Source organism: Plecotus auritus, assembly GCF_963455305.1.
Source record: "Plecotus auritus genome assembly, chromosome: 14".
In the NCBI taxonomy this organism is placed as follows: Eukaryota; Metazoa; Chordata; class Mammalia; order Chiroptera; family Vespertilionidae; genus Plecotus; species Plecotus auritus.
In genome coordinates this window covers 10,956,987-10,972,392 of record NC_137780.1, presented here as the reverse complement: position 1 = coordinate 10,972,392, position 15,406 = coordinate 10,956,987, and the positions used below count along the sequence as shown (strand labels likewise).

The window sequence follows — 15,406 nt, the reverse complement described above, 5'->3', positions numbered from 1 at the left end:
AATATGGAAGTGATTTTGTAGATGATTTCCTTTGGGGATGACTTTTATGGGAAGCAAGAAGGATCAGAAAGAAAAACTAAATCTGGGGGAGTGTTATTTGAACACGTTGGCATACAGATCCGACTGGAGCAGACCACTTCATTTGTTGAGTGGCGTGTGCATGTCTGCTGACGAGGGGTTCCAGGAGAGCTGTGAAGCGGGCGTGCCCAGTGCCATCTGTACTGCACGACAGCGCTACAGGCGCCGGCCTGCCAGATGGACACGCGGTGTTGCGCAGTCACTCGAGTGACAGGTTGCGCAGTCACTGAGTGACAGGTGGACGGAGGGTGCACCGGCATTTCCCGCTCTTTGATTTTGACTGCAACCGTTCTGAGCCTTCATGAGTGTCCGTGATGTCAGAGCCCAGGCAGAGTGACAGAGGAAAAGAACGAGGGCCCAGTGGAGTTCCTTAACTTACTCAGCACAGTGCCAGTAAGTTTTCCAAAAGAAGATACTCAAATTAAGAGGGTAATTTTTCCACTGCTTTCTGTACCAATAAATTCAAACCGTAAAAGAAATGAAAGCGCACAGTGCACCCTGGGTAGTCTCCCCCTGGCTCACTGCTTTTCCGTGTTGCTGGGCTTCACTCCTGTTTCCTTTTCTTGCTGCGTTCAGAGCAGTTACTTGTACGAATGCAGAGGAGTTGTCTGACTCGCCTCCTTGGAGCTTCTCATCGCACTTGAGAACTTCATCTTTGTGGGATTTACTTCTTGTAGGTGGTGTGAGGTTTAGGAATCTACTTTCTTCTAATGGGGCAGGTACTCACGCTTTGATTGTTACAGAAATCATCCTTTCACACTTAAACATGGAAGTTTTTATTTTGCTACACACACACACACGCGCGCGCACACACACACACACACACAGATCTAACTTTAGGCTCTTAAGATCTTCTTACATGTTGTCTCTTCCCATACACTGTAGGTCAGTGTGTTATAATAAGCTCCGACACTCATGGGCCTGGTTCCCTCATGTGCTTCTGAGGGACCTTTGTGGAAGGTAGCCACTCCTTGCATAGAGTCCTGGCTGCCAGGTATCGGCTCGCTGGAGCAGGGAGCAGGCGGGCGCCAGGATACCAGCGCTCACTCTAGTGTTTTATATTTTAAATTCTGCATTCCTTCTGCAGAAAGTTATAGAGCAAATAGGTCTTTCTTCTTCGTACTTAATTTTTTAACTTACAAACTAAATTTACACATTGGATTAAGTTCTGTGGTTGTTATAATCGTTTTCAAATATGCTATCTTGATACTTTTACTCTTTTTTTTTTTTTTTTGCCATCTCCTTATTTTGTAATACCCTAATTTCTATAGAGAAAAAGATCTTAGAGGTATGAACCCCGAAGAAGACTAGATTGCATATACAGGGTGTCCCCCAAAATGTATACACACTTTAACAGCTGATAGCTCAGTTGATGTTTCTTTCTTTTCAGATTTAACCCATTGGAATAATGGTATTCAAAGTGTGTATGCATTTTTTGGGGGGACACGCTGTAGTGTTGTTATTTCTGTTCCTGATGATCACAACATCTCATCACTCACCTCGTTGCATCACTTCTGCCTCTCCTCACCGAACAGTTAGTCCCTAAGAACATCAACATTTGATTTCTCAATGTGTCAGTTTTCCCAGTTTATTAGATAATTGCTTCCATTTGTTTATCTTAACACATGAATCCCATCTGGTGGCTGAATAGGGTAATTACAGATCATTCAGTGCTTAGGAAAATTTGATACATTTCTCTATTGCTTTGAAGTAAATTTAGGCAATCTTAATTCTTGAAATTAATAAGAAGGGTCTTTTTTTGTGTGAGTTATAGTTGTGTTATTTTAGCATACATTTTTAAAAAATGTTTTTATTGATTTTAGAGGAAGGGAGAGGGGTAGAGAGACAGAAACATCAATCATGAGAGAGCATCGTTGATCAGCTGCCTCCTGCCCACCCCCTGCTGGGAATCGAGCCTGCAATCCGGGCCTCTGTCCTGACCAGGAATCAAACAGGTGACCCCCTGGTTCCTGGGTCATGGGTCAACCACTGTGCCACAGCGGCCGGGCTACCATACATTTTAAAACAAAAATGAAACGGTGATTTCATTTGGGTCCTGTGGACCGTCATATCTAAGTGCCTGAGTTGGACCTTTGGACAAATGTGTTAGGTTGTACATAAAGGGACATAATTTTTTTCTTGATGTTCTGTTTACTGGTTTTACGTAAGGCAGAGAAACTTCATAATTTAGTTTCATCCATTTAGTGTAACTTTAAAGATAGGTAGGTATTCTGTAGTCAGAGTCGGGTCACCCATTGCCACGATGGCACAACTGTGCAGGGTCTAGATGTGGGAAGGCTTGCTGTGCAACCACACGGAGGATGTGTCTGAAAGACTTAAGATGGGGAAATTACTAAAAATTTACAGGTGTGTTATCAGAAATTAAATATTAAGGAAGGCATTAAATATATATTTGATCAACTACAAATCTGAATCCTGGTAAGCCTTTATATACGGGGAATTAATAGGCCTGTAAGATTTTTCACTTAGAATGAAACTTTAAAATCCAGTCCTCAGAAGGGTTTACAGGCCTCGCATTTTCTGCATTTGATGGTGCCGAGATATTGGATGCTGTTATACCACATCGCTCCTTATCTTAGTTGGCCTGGGAGACTGTCCCCTCAGGTAAGAAAAGGAATGGGTTGAGTGTGTGGTCTCAGTTAATAATAACTGAGTGATGATTAATAACTGAAAGGGGTAATAATTAACCTAAAATTTTGACTTTTGTTGACCATACCTACCCATAAATAATGATAGTAGCACTTTTTTGTGGAGAAAAGTGAAAGGTTCAGCTTAAGTTGCTAATGCCTTTTTTTTTTTTTTTTTGATAGCTTTCCTAAATTATTCTTGGCAGAAATATAGAATTCTAATTTCTTTTTAAGTGGTTTAGATTTTGTATGTATGTAAGTATAAGGTATTTCAGGAATACTCTCCCGGATTTGTAGATGGTATATACCAGGGGTGGGCAAACTTTTTGACTCGAGGGCCACAATGGGTTCTTAAACTGGACCGGAGGGCCGGAACAAAAGCATGGATGGAGTGTTTGTGTGAACTAATATAAATTCAAAGTAAAGGAGCGGAGGGGAGAGCAAGAGAACCGGATAGAACAGCCGGATCCGGCCCGCGGGCCGTAGTTTGCCCAAGGCTGGTATATACCAATAACATTTTATATTTAACATGAAGGGAGGTGGTGAGCTGTGAATAGTCCACTTGGTGGCGCGTGCGTGCACTGTCTGCCGAGTTGCTGTTGAGTCACCTGTGCCCACTCTCACTTGACAGGATCAAAGAGTCCTCGGGGTGGCAGCAGGTGTTCACAAGCCCGTATTTGGATTGGACGGTTGAACGAGTGGCTCTAAATGCGAAGGTGGTCGGCGGTCCCCATGGAGACAAAGACAAAATGGTTGCCGTGGCCTCGGAGAGCAGCATCATCCTGTGGAGCGTCCAGGACGGAGGAAGCGGAACGGAGATCGGTGGGAAAGCTTTGTGTCTGCTGCATTGTGCTGGTGTATGTGATATTCTGAAGCTTAGCAGGATTGCCTGCAAATAGCAAACCTAATGGCGGTAACGGGACCGCTCAGGGGGAGAGATGATCTTTAAGGGGGGAAAAGTGCCGGTTTAGTAGGAAGAGTCTCTGCACCACTTGACTGCACTGAAGCCTAGCGCAGAAGAACAGAAGGGCCAGTACGAGCCGGTGCCGCGGCTCTGGTGGTGCCGAGCGCCTGTTGTTCCCCAGCATGCTCTGCACCGCAGTGCCAATGTCAGCAGGTGCTCTAGGCCAGTGGTCGGCACACTCATTAGTCAGCAGAGCCAAATACCAACAGTACAACGACTGAAATTTCTTTTGAGAGCCGACTTCTGCGCATGGGCCACGAAGTTTCAATCGCACTGTACGTGCGCGCCCGCACGTGGTATTTTGTGGCAGAGCCACACTCAAGGGGCCAAAGAGCCGCATGTGACTTGCGAGTCGCAGTTTGCCAACCACTGTTCTAGGCCAAAGCGTGTCAACACCACGTGCTTGTGGCCAAACTTTCACATAACGGACCTTCAGTGACCGGCCGGTGCTGGTGCCGAGAAGAGAAGCAGAGCACCGGGCCAGCCCAGCCTGTGCTCGGCTGTTGGCAGGAAAACGATGCCGGTCTGCGGACGCCAGGCGGTCTCCGTGGAGCCTCTGACGCGGGCTCACCGTCTCTCTGTGGCCGTGCTGGGCTCCTGGCGGCCTCTTCGTCCGCCGAGCCGCCTGTCCAGTTGATCCTTTCCCAGCACGCGTGGGCATTCTGTAGCCACTAGATGCCGTCACGTGACCTGTGAGGTGCTTCCTGCCTGTGTCACTTCCGGTATAAAAGTCCCGCAGACGTTTCTGGCTTTTAAAGAGTTTTTCACGTTTGTTTAAAATTTTTTACTTTAAACTTAGCACATTTGTTCTCAATGGACCCACACCTGGCAAAACATTTTGTTGCATAAGACGCAATAAGGCAAGTTACTAACATCCATAAAGTTGAAGGAAAGGTAAAGTTTATTTTTAAACCTTTTCCACAGGTTGCCCGGTTTCTGTAACGTCCCCCCTTCCGTGAGTCAGAACGGGTGGGTCGTGTTTGTGGGCCTCTCTAGCTCGGATGGTGCCGCTGCAGGCTGAGCAGGGGCTGCTGAGTGCCCTTGTTGAAGCCAGGGATCCGTCTCTAAAGAGAAGGAAAACACAACATTTTATTTTAGATTATAAACAGTTTTAGGTAAAGTCTTAGTAATTGCGAAAGGTCTTCAGACAGGTTTGAAAGGAATATTGCAAAACAGCAACGTATCATCGTTTCGTGGGTTTCTCTGTAGGTGGGAGGGAAACCTGGATTTCAACACAGTAATGTACTGGACAGTGATGAGGTTACAGCGATGGAAAGACAGAACTGAAGCTGCTAGTGAGAGTAGTGGAAATAAAGTAAACTGAGTTAGTCTTGGGGAACTTAGGGTTGGTTACCCCATAACCCTATCACCAGTGAGTTCTAGAAAACGTAAGACCTTATCACACGTCACATAGTCTGGACTCGGTACTCTCCTGAGGTAATGAGTGTGAAAAAGGGAATAATGATGCAGAAAGGGGGTCAGGTGTGGTGTGTGTTTTCTTTCTCAAATTGCCCCTTGTAACATACCAGTACGGGGAGGAGATGTTTTGCTTTGTTGTGCTTGCACAGTCTAGTGGGGTAGGTAGGTGTGTTGTGAGACGCTGCATAGTAATGTTCGTGCTCTGCAAGAGACCACCGGTTATCTATCCCAGACATTCTCCAGGAGATGGCTGGGCTGGTGTGTCCAAGCAGGGGCTGCCCTCCCCTCACGTAACCTACGTGAGCATGGCGGGCTGCTGGGCGGCGGCTGAGGCCCCTCACCCAGGGGCCCCTCAGGACGGGACCTTGTCCTGCTGCTCCTGCTGCCGGCCCTGTGGAGGGCGGTCAGGGTGCGGGCCCTAAGCAGCAGTGACACGGTAAATTTCTCGATCATGCAGAACGTCCTCCTTGATTTCCCAGCCCTCGTCCCTCTCTCGAGTAATCCATGCTCGTTGGTTTTCCTGGTTTTGTTTCTGCCTTGTGCTGAGCCCATGGTCTGCAGGTAGTTATGCTCTCAACAATAGTTTGACATCAAAATGAAAGTCCTATTCCGTAAGAATTCTTGAAGTTGCACGTGAAATAGCAGTGTTTTTTTCTTTTCATCCAGTGTCGATCATTTTTATTCCTGAGCGATGCCTGGCTTTTTTAAGATTCGTGAAGGTTTTTCAGTTATTGATTGCTGCTGGTCTGTTTGTGTGCGGGGCAGGATTGCACAGAACGAGGAACACCCACTACAGGTGTAAAGTTCAAAAGAAATCAGTCTCTCTCCCGGCTTACGGTTTTAATACATGCTGCAATTGCATTTAATTCGTTTGTTCCTCTTCACTGCCTTGTTTTTTCTAAGCTAGATGCTGAGAAAATTGTTCATGTAGTCACATAATAGGTACTTTTTTAAAAAGTAAAAAACTGATACCCGAAACAGCTTAAAATCCACACTAAACAAATGGGTGAGGTATTTTCCCATCATTTTTAGATAAAAAGTTTTCATAAAATGTTTTTCAAATAATTAAGGTAATACTGTTTGTGTCAACATTGGATTGTAACATTTTGAAGGTGAACTAGACACCGAGGCCTTGAGCTGCAGCTGATTTATAGATGAGACAGCCAGGCGGCTGGAGCGGGCTCCCGAGGGCCAGGGCCTCCCTCCCAAGCGCTCCGCCTGCTGGAGAGACGCTGTGTGGCCACGAGCCCCTCACCCAGGGGAGCCCAGGCCTCTCTGCGTCAGACGTCACGCTCCTGCCCTTAAGGTGGAATGTTGGCTCCTTCCAGCCCCCTCACTGTTCCCCTCCCCCCTTTCCTCAGATCCCCTGGGCTTCCCATGCTGTCCCCCAGCTGATGAACTCCTGTTCACCTTTTTAAAAACCCACTCTCACGGCTTCTTTCCTAAGAAATATTCTCAAGCCCTTGCTACCCCTCGATCTCCCGGGTAGCTTATTCCTATGTACTTCTGTTACTGCTACCTTCCGCTGTAATTGGCTGTTGGCATTTCCCTCTATTGCACTGTGAGCTCCTAGTGATACTCTGGCTGTGCTTTCAGTCCACGGCCTAAAACAGCGCCTTTGGATTGATCCCACTGAGATCTACCTGCTGGGAAACGAGGGGTTTCACGAGCGGAGTAAAGGCCTGGGTGACTGAGTGTTGAATGACTCCTTGCTCCTTTGCTTGTCCCTCCCCCTTTTTTTTTTTTGCTTATTTCCAGGTTTCTAGATCATTGAGGGTTCCCAAGTCTGTATTCCTCAGACCAGGTTCCCAGACATCTGGTCCATGAGCTGCAGCTAAATCTCCATGGATTTTAGGGCAACGCAGTGGCTTTCTGACTGAGGGAGCAGGAGCCAGTTACTTTATTTTGTTCGCTTTAAACCCGGCAAATCGGAGTGATCCACTAGGTGCGGGCACCAGAGCTTCCGACGACAGGACGTCCTGTCCGTGTGCGAGGACTTGGGGCAGACTTCTGTCTGCTTTAGGAGTGTGTAAGCTGCTTAAGAGTTGCCTATTTCTGGTCCCCGAAGTGTTTAGTGCCTAGTTTGTAGAGATGAGACGAGGTTAAAAGCAGTCACCTTTAACATGTTTTTAAGGTTTGGGTTTGATTGGTGACTGATCAGCCTCTTTATTTCTTATGATCTTTTAGGCGTGTTCAGCCTTGGCGTCCCCGTAGATGCTCTCTTCTTTATTGGTAACCAGTTGGTGGCCACGAGCCACACCGGGAAGGTGGGCGTGTGGAACGCCGTCACTCAGCACTGGCAGGTGAGTTCCACCTGGAGCAGGTGGCAGCCAGGAGAGCGCAGCTGAAACTCCTGCTGGCTGCATCTGCTTGCTCACCGTGGAGTTCATTTTGCTTTTCCGTTTGATTTTACCGAGTAAGTGAGTATATTTAGTGGCAAATGTGCTTCTGGATGAAATTTGACTGTTTTTATTTAAGAATATGAAGTCACTCCTCACAAAGTTTTTAAACTGTGATCTGCCCTTTCTTATTTCCTTGACGCGGTTTGAGTTGCAACTTTTAGCTCTGTGCGTTTTCCTTTCCGTAGGAATGGCCTGGGTTCTGTGCTTTTACACTTGCTCTGTCAGCATGTCCTTTCCCTCCTCTTCCTCGGTGACTTGCTCGTTCCTGAGCTTCACTTTTCTGCACGTTTCCTTGGCCTTTGCCCTCTCCCACACTGGGCCAAGAGGGGCCTCCTCCCCCTCTGATCGTGTTGCACGCCGATTTGCAGCCGCTCGCACGGCATTGTCTCTCTTTTCCTTCTTGCCCCAAGTGCACAAGCCTCTGCATTCCCCTCCCCGTGCTGGTGCTCTGGGAGCGCCTGGTACGTGGGAAGCACTGCCTTGGAGTGGCAGCTGTGAGGTGTCACGTGCACCTCCTCGTGTGCCCTTCCTATTGTCACTTCTCTCCTCTGGCAAATACTTGGGTTTGGTTTGGTTTTGCTTTTCTTTTAGCACAAACGTAGGCAGCTATTAATTTGCAACTATGTTGATTTGCCTGGAAACTGAATTTTTTATTCTAGTGCCTGAAAAAACAAAACATCTGAGAGCTTATTTGCCTTAATGCCGTTTCCTAGGAAACAGGTGCAGTCTGCAGGGGGCAGAGTGAAAGCAGAGGAGCTGTCTTCTCACAGGAAGGATGGGTTAGGAGGGAAGAAGTGCTGTGCAGAAATGGCTTGATCTGTGCTCTGGTCTAAGTCTGCCCCTCACTAGGTGACTGAGCAGGCCATTGATCGCTGTGCCCTGCTCAGACCTGGCCTTCCAGTCCTCACGAGTGCTGTGGTCTCAGAACCATGTGCAGAAAAAGAGAATTCTTCCAAATTCTGAAAGGAAAGTGCCCCTGGGGAAATGCACGTTTTTAAAAGCTGTAAAGGGAATCACACACGTGGTCTTTACCATTCCCTGTGCAGGTGTACGAACGAAACGCCCATTTCTAAGCCCCAGTTACAGTGAATAGTGGTGGTGTTTTATTAAAAGAATTTTGAGAAAATGGAGCAGAAAATAAGTTGTAATTAATATCTGACATCTGATGACAATCTCGCCACTTCAGGTTCAAGATGTCGTCCCTATAACTAGTTACGACACTGCTGGGTCGTTCCTTCTGCTCGGGTGTAACAACGGGTCCATCTATTACATCGGTGAGTGAGCACAGCCTGCTTCCTAGGGTTCCGTTAAACGCTAACACGTCACCTTCTTTAGCTCTAAACAAGTGCACTCTTGGTTTCGATATGACGTGAACGTTTGTCTTTCAGACATGCAGAAGTTCCCTTTGCGGATGAAGGACAACGATCTCCTCGTGACTGAACTCTACCACGACCCTTCGAATGACGCCATCACTGCGCTGAGTGTTTACCTCACACCCAAAACAAGTCAGTGCCCGGCAGGCTCCCGTGCTTGCTTCCTGCACTGCTGTGCCGAGCATCTCGCCCCTGTCCGCATGAAGAGTGCACGTGTTTTCACGTCCAAGTCAGACGTGGCCCAGACAGGCAGCTCCGGGGTGCGGCATTGCAGCGGCCTCCTCCAAATCAGTACAGCATCAACCAAGATGACCAAAACACGTCACGTTGGCCTTCCTATTGCAGTAGCTGGTTTTGTTTTGAAATTAGGAGCCTTTATGTTTTTTTAACCAAAAACAAGCTCTTAGACTGCTCATCTTTATTGGACAGAGATGAGCTTATTTCCTTTGCAAATTTCAAATTTAAGTTGTGGGAAGACATTTTACTTGGAAGTTCAGGGTCTGTAACTTTCATTGCCTTTCAAAGGCCTTTGCAATGAAATTAACAAGCTCTGTAAGTTGGGAAGTTTTTATATTCCGGGGTGAACAGTAACCGTACATGGCAACTTTAATCAGTAATGAAAGGAACTGTAGGAAAGTTAATGTGCACAGGGATATCGATAGGTTTGAGTGTTACTGATAAAAGGTCATTTTATGGAATTCTCTGAAGGAAATCATTCTTTGGTCTGAAGAAAAAAAAACCCCACAATATTCTAGTGCACGCAGGGGGTTGGATTGAAACTGAGGCGAGATTTTAACTACATTGGGCTCAGCGAGCCAGGCCAGGCTCTCTTCCCTCTCGGTCTTCAGGCTGCCTCCGCTCCTCGGTGACAGTCACGGACAGTGTGGGCGCACAGTTTAGAAGGTTTGCTGCAGTTTCTTTGTCCAAATTAGAGGCTGCGCTGCTGCTGCAGAGGCAGGAGCCGCCTACAAGCCAGGAGACGTGCTTTCCAGGGCACGGGCCTCCGGGTACTGAGGTGAACCCGGTGAGGAGCTGGCAGAGCTAGAGGCTCCCTCTGAAGCTCTTGAAGAGGACAGGCCACTGAACCCCATCCTTCCTCAACTCTGGGTGGGGCCTGGGCACTGTGTAGAAACGGAGCACAGATGGCCTGACGGGAGGAGCTGGACAAGGTTAGAGACGGCACGGTTAGTGCGATGTAAGCCAGGTCGGGGGTGTGTCCCAGGGAGAAGGGTTTGGACTGTAAAATAGGGTATACTAGGACACCACTCGACTCCTCCAGGAAGGTTCTGGAGTGTAGCCAAGTAAAGGTAAGAGAGGTGGTCATGCTGGCCTAGAAGGAACACGGACGATGGCGTTGGAAACACTCCGTGGTGGTGGTGGTGGTGGTGGTGGTGATGTTAGCATTTGCGTCCGGTATGTTGCTCAGTAAATGTTTAAAGAAAACGTGTGATGTCTCGGGCACTTTACAGGGTGACCTAGACAAAAAGACGATGAGACTCTGTCCGTCAAGGGGTAGAGGGGGGTAGATGGGAATAGGTGATCGGTGTGTGACAGCTGCTATGAGAACCCGACACAGTGCAGGGGGGTGCGGGGGGGCAGTTACCTCTGGGGTGAGGCTCAGAGAACCCCTGGTTCCCGAGCCGGGCTGGTGGGGCCCTGGGGCAGAGGGCAGCTTGCTTCATGGTTTACTGTGGCCTAATGTCGCCCTCACCTGTGCCCAGGTGTCAGTGGGAACTGGATTGAGATCGCCTACGGGACCAGCTCTGGGGCAGTGCGGGTGATCGTGCAGCACCCCGAGACGGTGGGGTCGGGCCCGCAGCTCTTCCAGACCTTCACAGTGCACCGCAGCCCCGTGACCAAGATCATGCTGTCCGAGAAGCACCTCGTGTCGGGTAAGGGGAGGGCCAGTGCTGGAGCGGCGGCCTGCTCTCGGAACACATGCCCGTGCCACTGCCTAGGTTTCACAACTGGAAGACCATCAAGCAGCCTTCGGTGCATTCCGGGGCATGTCTTTGCCTTCAGTACAAAAGATCATTTTTAAAATACGTATTTCTTTACAATTTTTAATGCCAGTTGAAGTACTTGCTTCACTGTACTCAGTGAGAAGTCTGCAGGGCCGGAGCCAGATCCGAAACCAAGGCCCCACGACTCCTCGAGTCGGCACCTCATGTGTGAAGAACTCTGCTTCCGCGGCAGAACTGACTGTCCGCCTCTGCAAGAGGGAGGCAGGCGTCAGGCCGTTTGCTCCGTGAGAAACAGTTTGGCAGGGCTGTTTTTACATGACTGTGCTCAGAAATCTCAGCAGTAATGGCTGTTATTTTGATGGAGATGATATTGTAGCATGTGCCAAACTACACAGTAAAACTTGCATTTTAATACCCACTATTTCATGTCGGTTTGAAATGTAAGTAAATTTGTCAAGAAAAATGTCCAGCTTAGCCACAAATCTGGAGTGCTGTATGTGTGCAGCGCTCAGTTATGTCACTCTGCCACCTGGTGGGCAACAATGTAAGTGTAAAAATGTGTATATAAATGTAGACGTTCTTTTCCCATCGTGTTTGTTTTCAGTATGAAGTTTTTAATTAACAAAATTGCCATAGTTACTCATTTGAACCAAATAACAAAATTTGCCATAATTTTAAAGATATTTAAATTTTTCTGAATCCTTGGGTTAATACTGCAATCAGGATATTATTTCCCATGAAGCTAAATAAACAGCCTAGAACTAAACGCCTTTTTTTTTTTTTTTTTTAACAGAAAGCTGGTATTCTGAGAATTGAGAATTTTGTTACCTGAGTAACATTTGTACATTTTTTTATTCCTATTGCAATTAGCCAAAATTAAATTTCTAAAGTTTTGTTTTAAAATGTGCAACTATGGCATTTTATCAGTAAGAAACGTATTATCTACAGTTAATTTCAGATGTTTTCCTAGTATTTACTGATGAGTTCATAGCTTATTGGTAACAAGTTTCTGGAATCATGTCAAATTAGTATACATTTTTATTAAGGTATGCCACAAAATTTACAGTAATGATACTTTTTGGCTTATATTTTTAAATTATGTGTTCAGACCAAAGGGGTGGGGGAAGAGGCTACTTGTTAGGATTATCTCAGTATGTGCCCACTTAATATTTATATGAAAAAGTAAATTAAGTTAGAGTGTATTTTTTAAATACATATTCTTATTTGATATAAAAATAACTCAGCTTTATAGGGAATATTAATTTTAATTTTCCTCATGTAACTGTCAGTGGGCAAACAATCGCTGGTTCCTAATAGCTTTTGACAAATGTCCTTTGTGACGATACATGTTCCGTCGCTCCTGGTCTAGGTTGTTTGATATTTGAGTAACAGGAGGAGAAAGTTCCTGGTTTTAAAAAATAAACTAGGCCACTTGTTTACTATCTTTTCTCTTACAAATACTTTTCTTTAACCTTTTCTACTCTATCGGCTACTTTTAGAAGGGTCCATAGATTTACTTGTATACCTTACATTTGCAGAAAGGTAAACCATATTCAGCTCTCTCATTTTTGCTGGTTAGGTACAAATTAAGTATAATTTTAAGATAAAGATGTGCTATGGTCTGTTTAATGGTGATCACAGTGAAAAAGTTAGTGTGTTTACGAAAGCGTTTTGTTGGTGCTCTTACAGATCCCTGTTTAATAGCTCCTGGCTGTTTGCTTCCCTCCTAGTCTGTGCAGATAACAATCACGTGCGGACATGGACGGTGACACGGTTCAGAGGCATGATCTCTACTCAGCCCGGGTCCACGCCTCTCGCCTCGTTCAAGATCCTGTCTCTGGAGGAGACGGAGAGTCCCAGCAGCTATTCCTCTGGCAACGACATAGGTGAGCTGGTGTCGGGATTCCACATCCGTGTGGGCGGGCAGAGTGTGAACAGCAGCAGAAACCTGGAAGTGAGCTCTAAAAGCTTCTCATTTTAATTAGGAAATTAATTTAAAACACATTTAGTACATATCTCCAAATGCTAACCATTTTTGTTTATAATTAAAAGCCATGATGGCTTTTAATTATAAACAAAATATGCGAATTGGAACATTTTATTTCTTTAATAAAGAAGTTCATCTCATTAGGTATGATTCACATAAGGTAGTATGTGAATTATATTGTGGTGCACATCATATACTTTTGTGAATAATTATTTTAGCTATTGAGTATGATGGGGTAAGAATTACTAAAATGTTACATTTGAGTTTTTCACGAAAACACTTTTCTTTATGTTGAGAATCTTTCCAAAATGGATGAGTCAGTGATTTGCCTTGCCGAGTGTAACCAAGTGAAAATAATTGAATCTTTCCTTTAATTAGGTAAGAAAACTTGGCCGGGTGCAACAGGCTTCTGATTCATTAAATCCTACTTAATGAGGTTGCACTTTATTTTTAAGAGTCTGCATGTTGGCTTTCCAAAAAAAAAAAGTACAGTCGGGACATAAAAAGAACTGAGCACATTCTCAAAGGGAGGGAGTGAAGGTGGGGCTATGTGTCCCCAGGTTTGCCCCACACTGACCATCGACACTCCTAAGCTTATTGCTGCTGTCAGCTTTAACAGCCTCACTGCAAAACCAACCGTTTTGAAACATGTATTAAATATTTTCATGCAAGTTGACGTCTTCGCATCATTGCATTTTGTCTGTTTGATGTGGAATGCAAGGCCACATTGACAGGCATGAAAAACCCTTTCCCCCAGTATTAATGTTAAATGAAACCATTAAACTTGAACTTCTTTTGCCATCGTCTGATCAAGGGCCCTTTGGAGAGCGAGATGATCAGCAGGTGTTTATCCAGAAAGTGGTCCCCATCACCAACAAGCTGTTCGTGAGGCTCTCCTCCACTGGGAAGAGGTGAGGCTGGCTGTGCCGGGTCCTGCTGCCTCAGGCCCCACGCGGCGTTGAATCGTGGATCAGAGCGCGGGCAGAAACACTCTGCCGAGAGGGGTCTGTCCACGGCCTTGTCTTGCTTTAACTGGAATCAGGACAGGATACTGAGTGCTTGTTCCCTAGGAAACAGTTAAGATTTCCTGGTGCTGGACAGTTAGGAAGGAGTAGTGACAGCAGAGCCAACACGGGAGTGGGGTGGCGGGCCGCTGACCTGAAGGCTAGTCTGGTGCTTCCTCCCACCAGCTGCCGACACTCACCCTCAGTTACCTGGTTTCTGAGCCCCCGTTTCTCTATAAAAGAAGGTCCCTCCCTCCCTTGTAGGATGGCGTAGGAGCAAATGAGTATAAACATGACCTGTCTGGTGTAGCCCTGACCAGTATGGACGCCGAGTAGAAGTTAGTTTCCTCTTCCTTGTCCATTTGACCGTTTTAAAAACATTACCGCCTCAGACACATTGAGTATAACATTTCTCTTTAAAAACATAATTTTTTTCATGTCAAAATTCCTATTGGTACTTATTAAAGAAGTTATGGATACTCATATTAATGTTACTGTTTTTAATAATTTCTCAGTTATCCTTCAGCATATTTCTAATTACTATTTTAATAAACTCTTTAAGTTCATTGCATGAATTGATTCTGGAAGAAATGTATTAGTAGCCTATAAGGTAAAGATGAAATTATTACCTTGAGAAATGTTATAAATCACTCAGTGTTCTGTGCAGATTTGAAGAAGCTGCCAAACGTTTATTAAAACTGCTGTCGTAACAACCTCTGACAACGTAGTATTTCATCTCCTTGTTCAGTTCTAACATCCTCCCTCTTCTCTTTAGCTCACACGGTAGCAATGAGTTGTACCAACCACAGTTAGTTTATACGTGTTAACTTGATGATTCCAGAGGAACAGCTGTATTTATAAAAGTAAGCAGGCATAGAACCGCAGCCCCTTATGCGGCTAATGTGAAGCCTTTTGCTTACACACAGCTCGGGCTCAGAGAGGTCAGAGTATAATCCTAATGGGGGATGCTCGCCAGGCCTCCACACAGCTGTACATTTCTTCCGGTCTCAGGTTTTTGTAACTTACACATAAATTTTAAGTGACTTCTCAACATCTTTCCTAGTGAATGTCTATAACTTCCTTTGAAAGAACTGCTCATTTCTTACCAAGGCTCTTTCAAGATTGACTTATTATTTGCCTGGTTTCAATTAATTAATACGTTATTTTATAAGAACCTTTTCATTAAGACTCAAAGAAACACAGTGTAACTTTTGATTCCTGTTACTTGCCTTGACCCCTTTACATCTGTTTATGTATGTGGGGTATTCAACTCTGACCTGCACTTGAGATTCTGGAATTACTTTATGTGCGATGCTGTGTGTCCCGTGGTTCACAACTGTGCGCCGTCTCCCACAGAATATGTGAGATCCAAGCCGTGGACTGCACGACCATCTCCGCCTTCACCGTGCGCGAGTGCGAGGGCTCCAGCCGGATGGGCTCCCGGCCCCGGCGCTACCTGTTCACCGGCCACACGAACGGCAGCATCCAGATGTGGGACCTGACCACCGCCATGGACATGGTCAGCAAGAGCGAGGACAAGGGTAGGTTCCGTGGAGACACGGGTCCA

At 45.9% G+C, this 15,406-nt stretch overlaps 2 protein-coding genes across 2 annotated transcripts in view; one reads left to right on the top strand and one right to left on the bottom strand.

Annotated features, from left to right (window-relative positions):
• Positions 1-15,406, top strand: part of KCTD3 (potassium channel tetramerization domain containing 3) — a 34,130-nt gene that overhangs the window by 15,115 nt on the left and 3,609 nt on the right. The window contains exons 9-16 of the mRNA XM_080650917.1: positions 3,358-3,548; positions 7,297-7,412; positions 8,698-8,785; positions 8,900-9,016; positions 10,606-10,776; positions 12,579-12,734; positions 13,650-13,746; positions 15,196-15,380. Of these exons, the coding sequence (XP_080507043.1) occupies positions 3,358-3,548; positions 7,297-7,412; positions 8,698-8,785; positions 8,900-9,016; positions 10,606-10,776; positions 12,579-12,734; positions 13,650-13,746; positions 15,196-15,380 (1,121 nt within the window). The remainder of the gene's footprint in view (positions 1-3,357; positions 3,549-7,296; positions 7,413-8,697; positions 8,786-8,899; positions 9,017-10,605; positions 10,777-12,578; positions 12,735-13,649; positions 13,747-15,195; positions 15,381-15,406) is intronic.
• The window catches only part of USH2A (usherin), a gene marked incomplete at its 5' end in the record, with an annotated part of 419,390 nt that continues 408,601 nt past the window's right edge, over positions 4,618-15,406 (bottom strand). Inside the window, one exon of the mRNA XM_080650916.1 lies at positions 4,618-4,754. The remainder of the gene's footprint in view (positions 4,755-15,406) is intronic.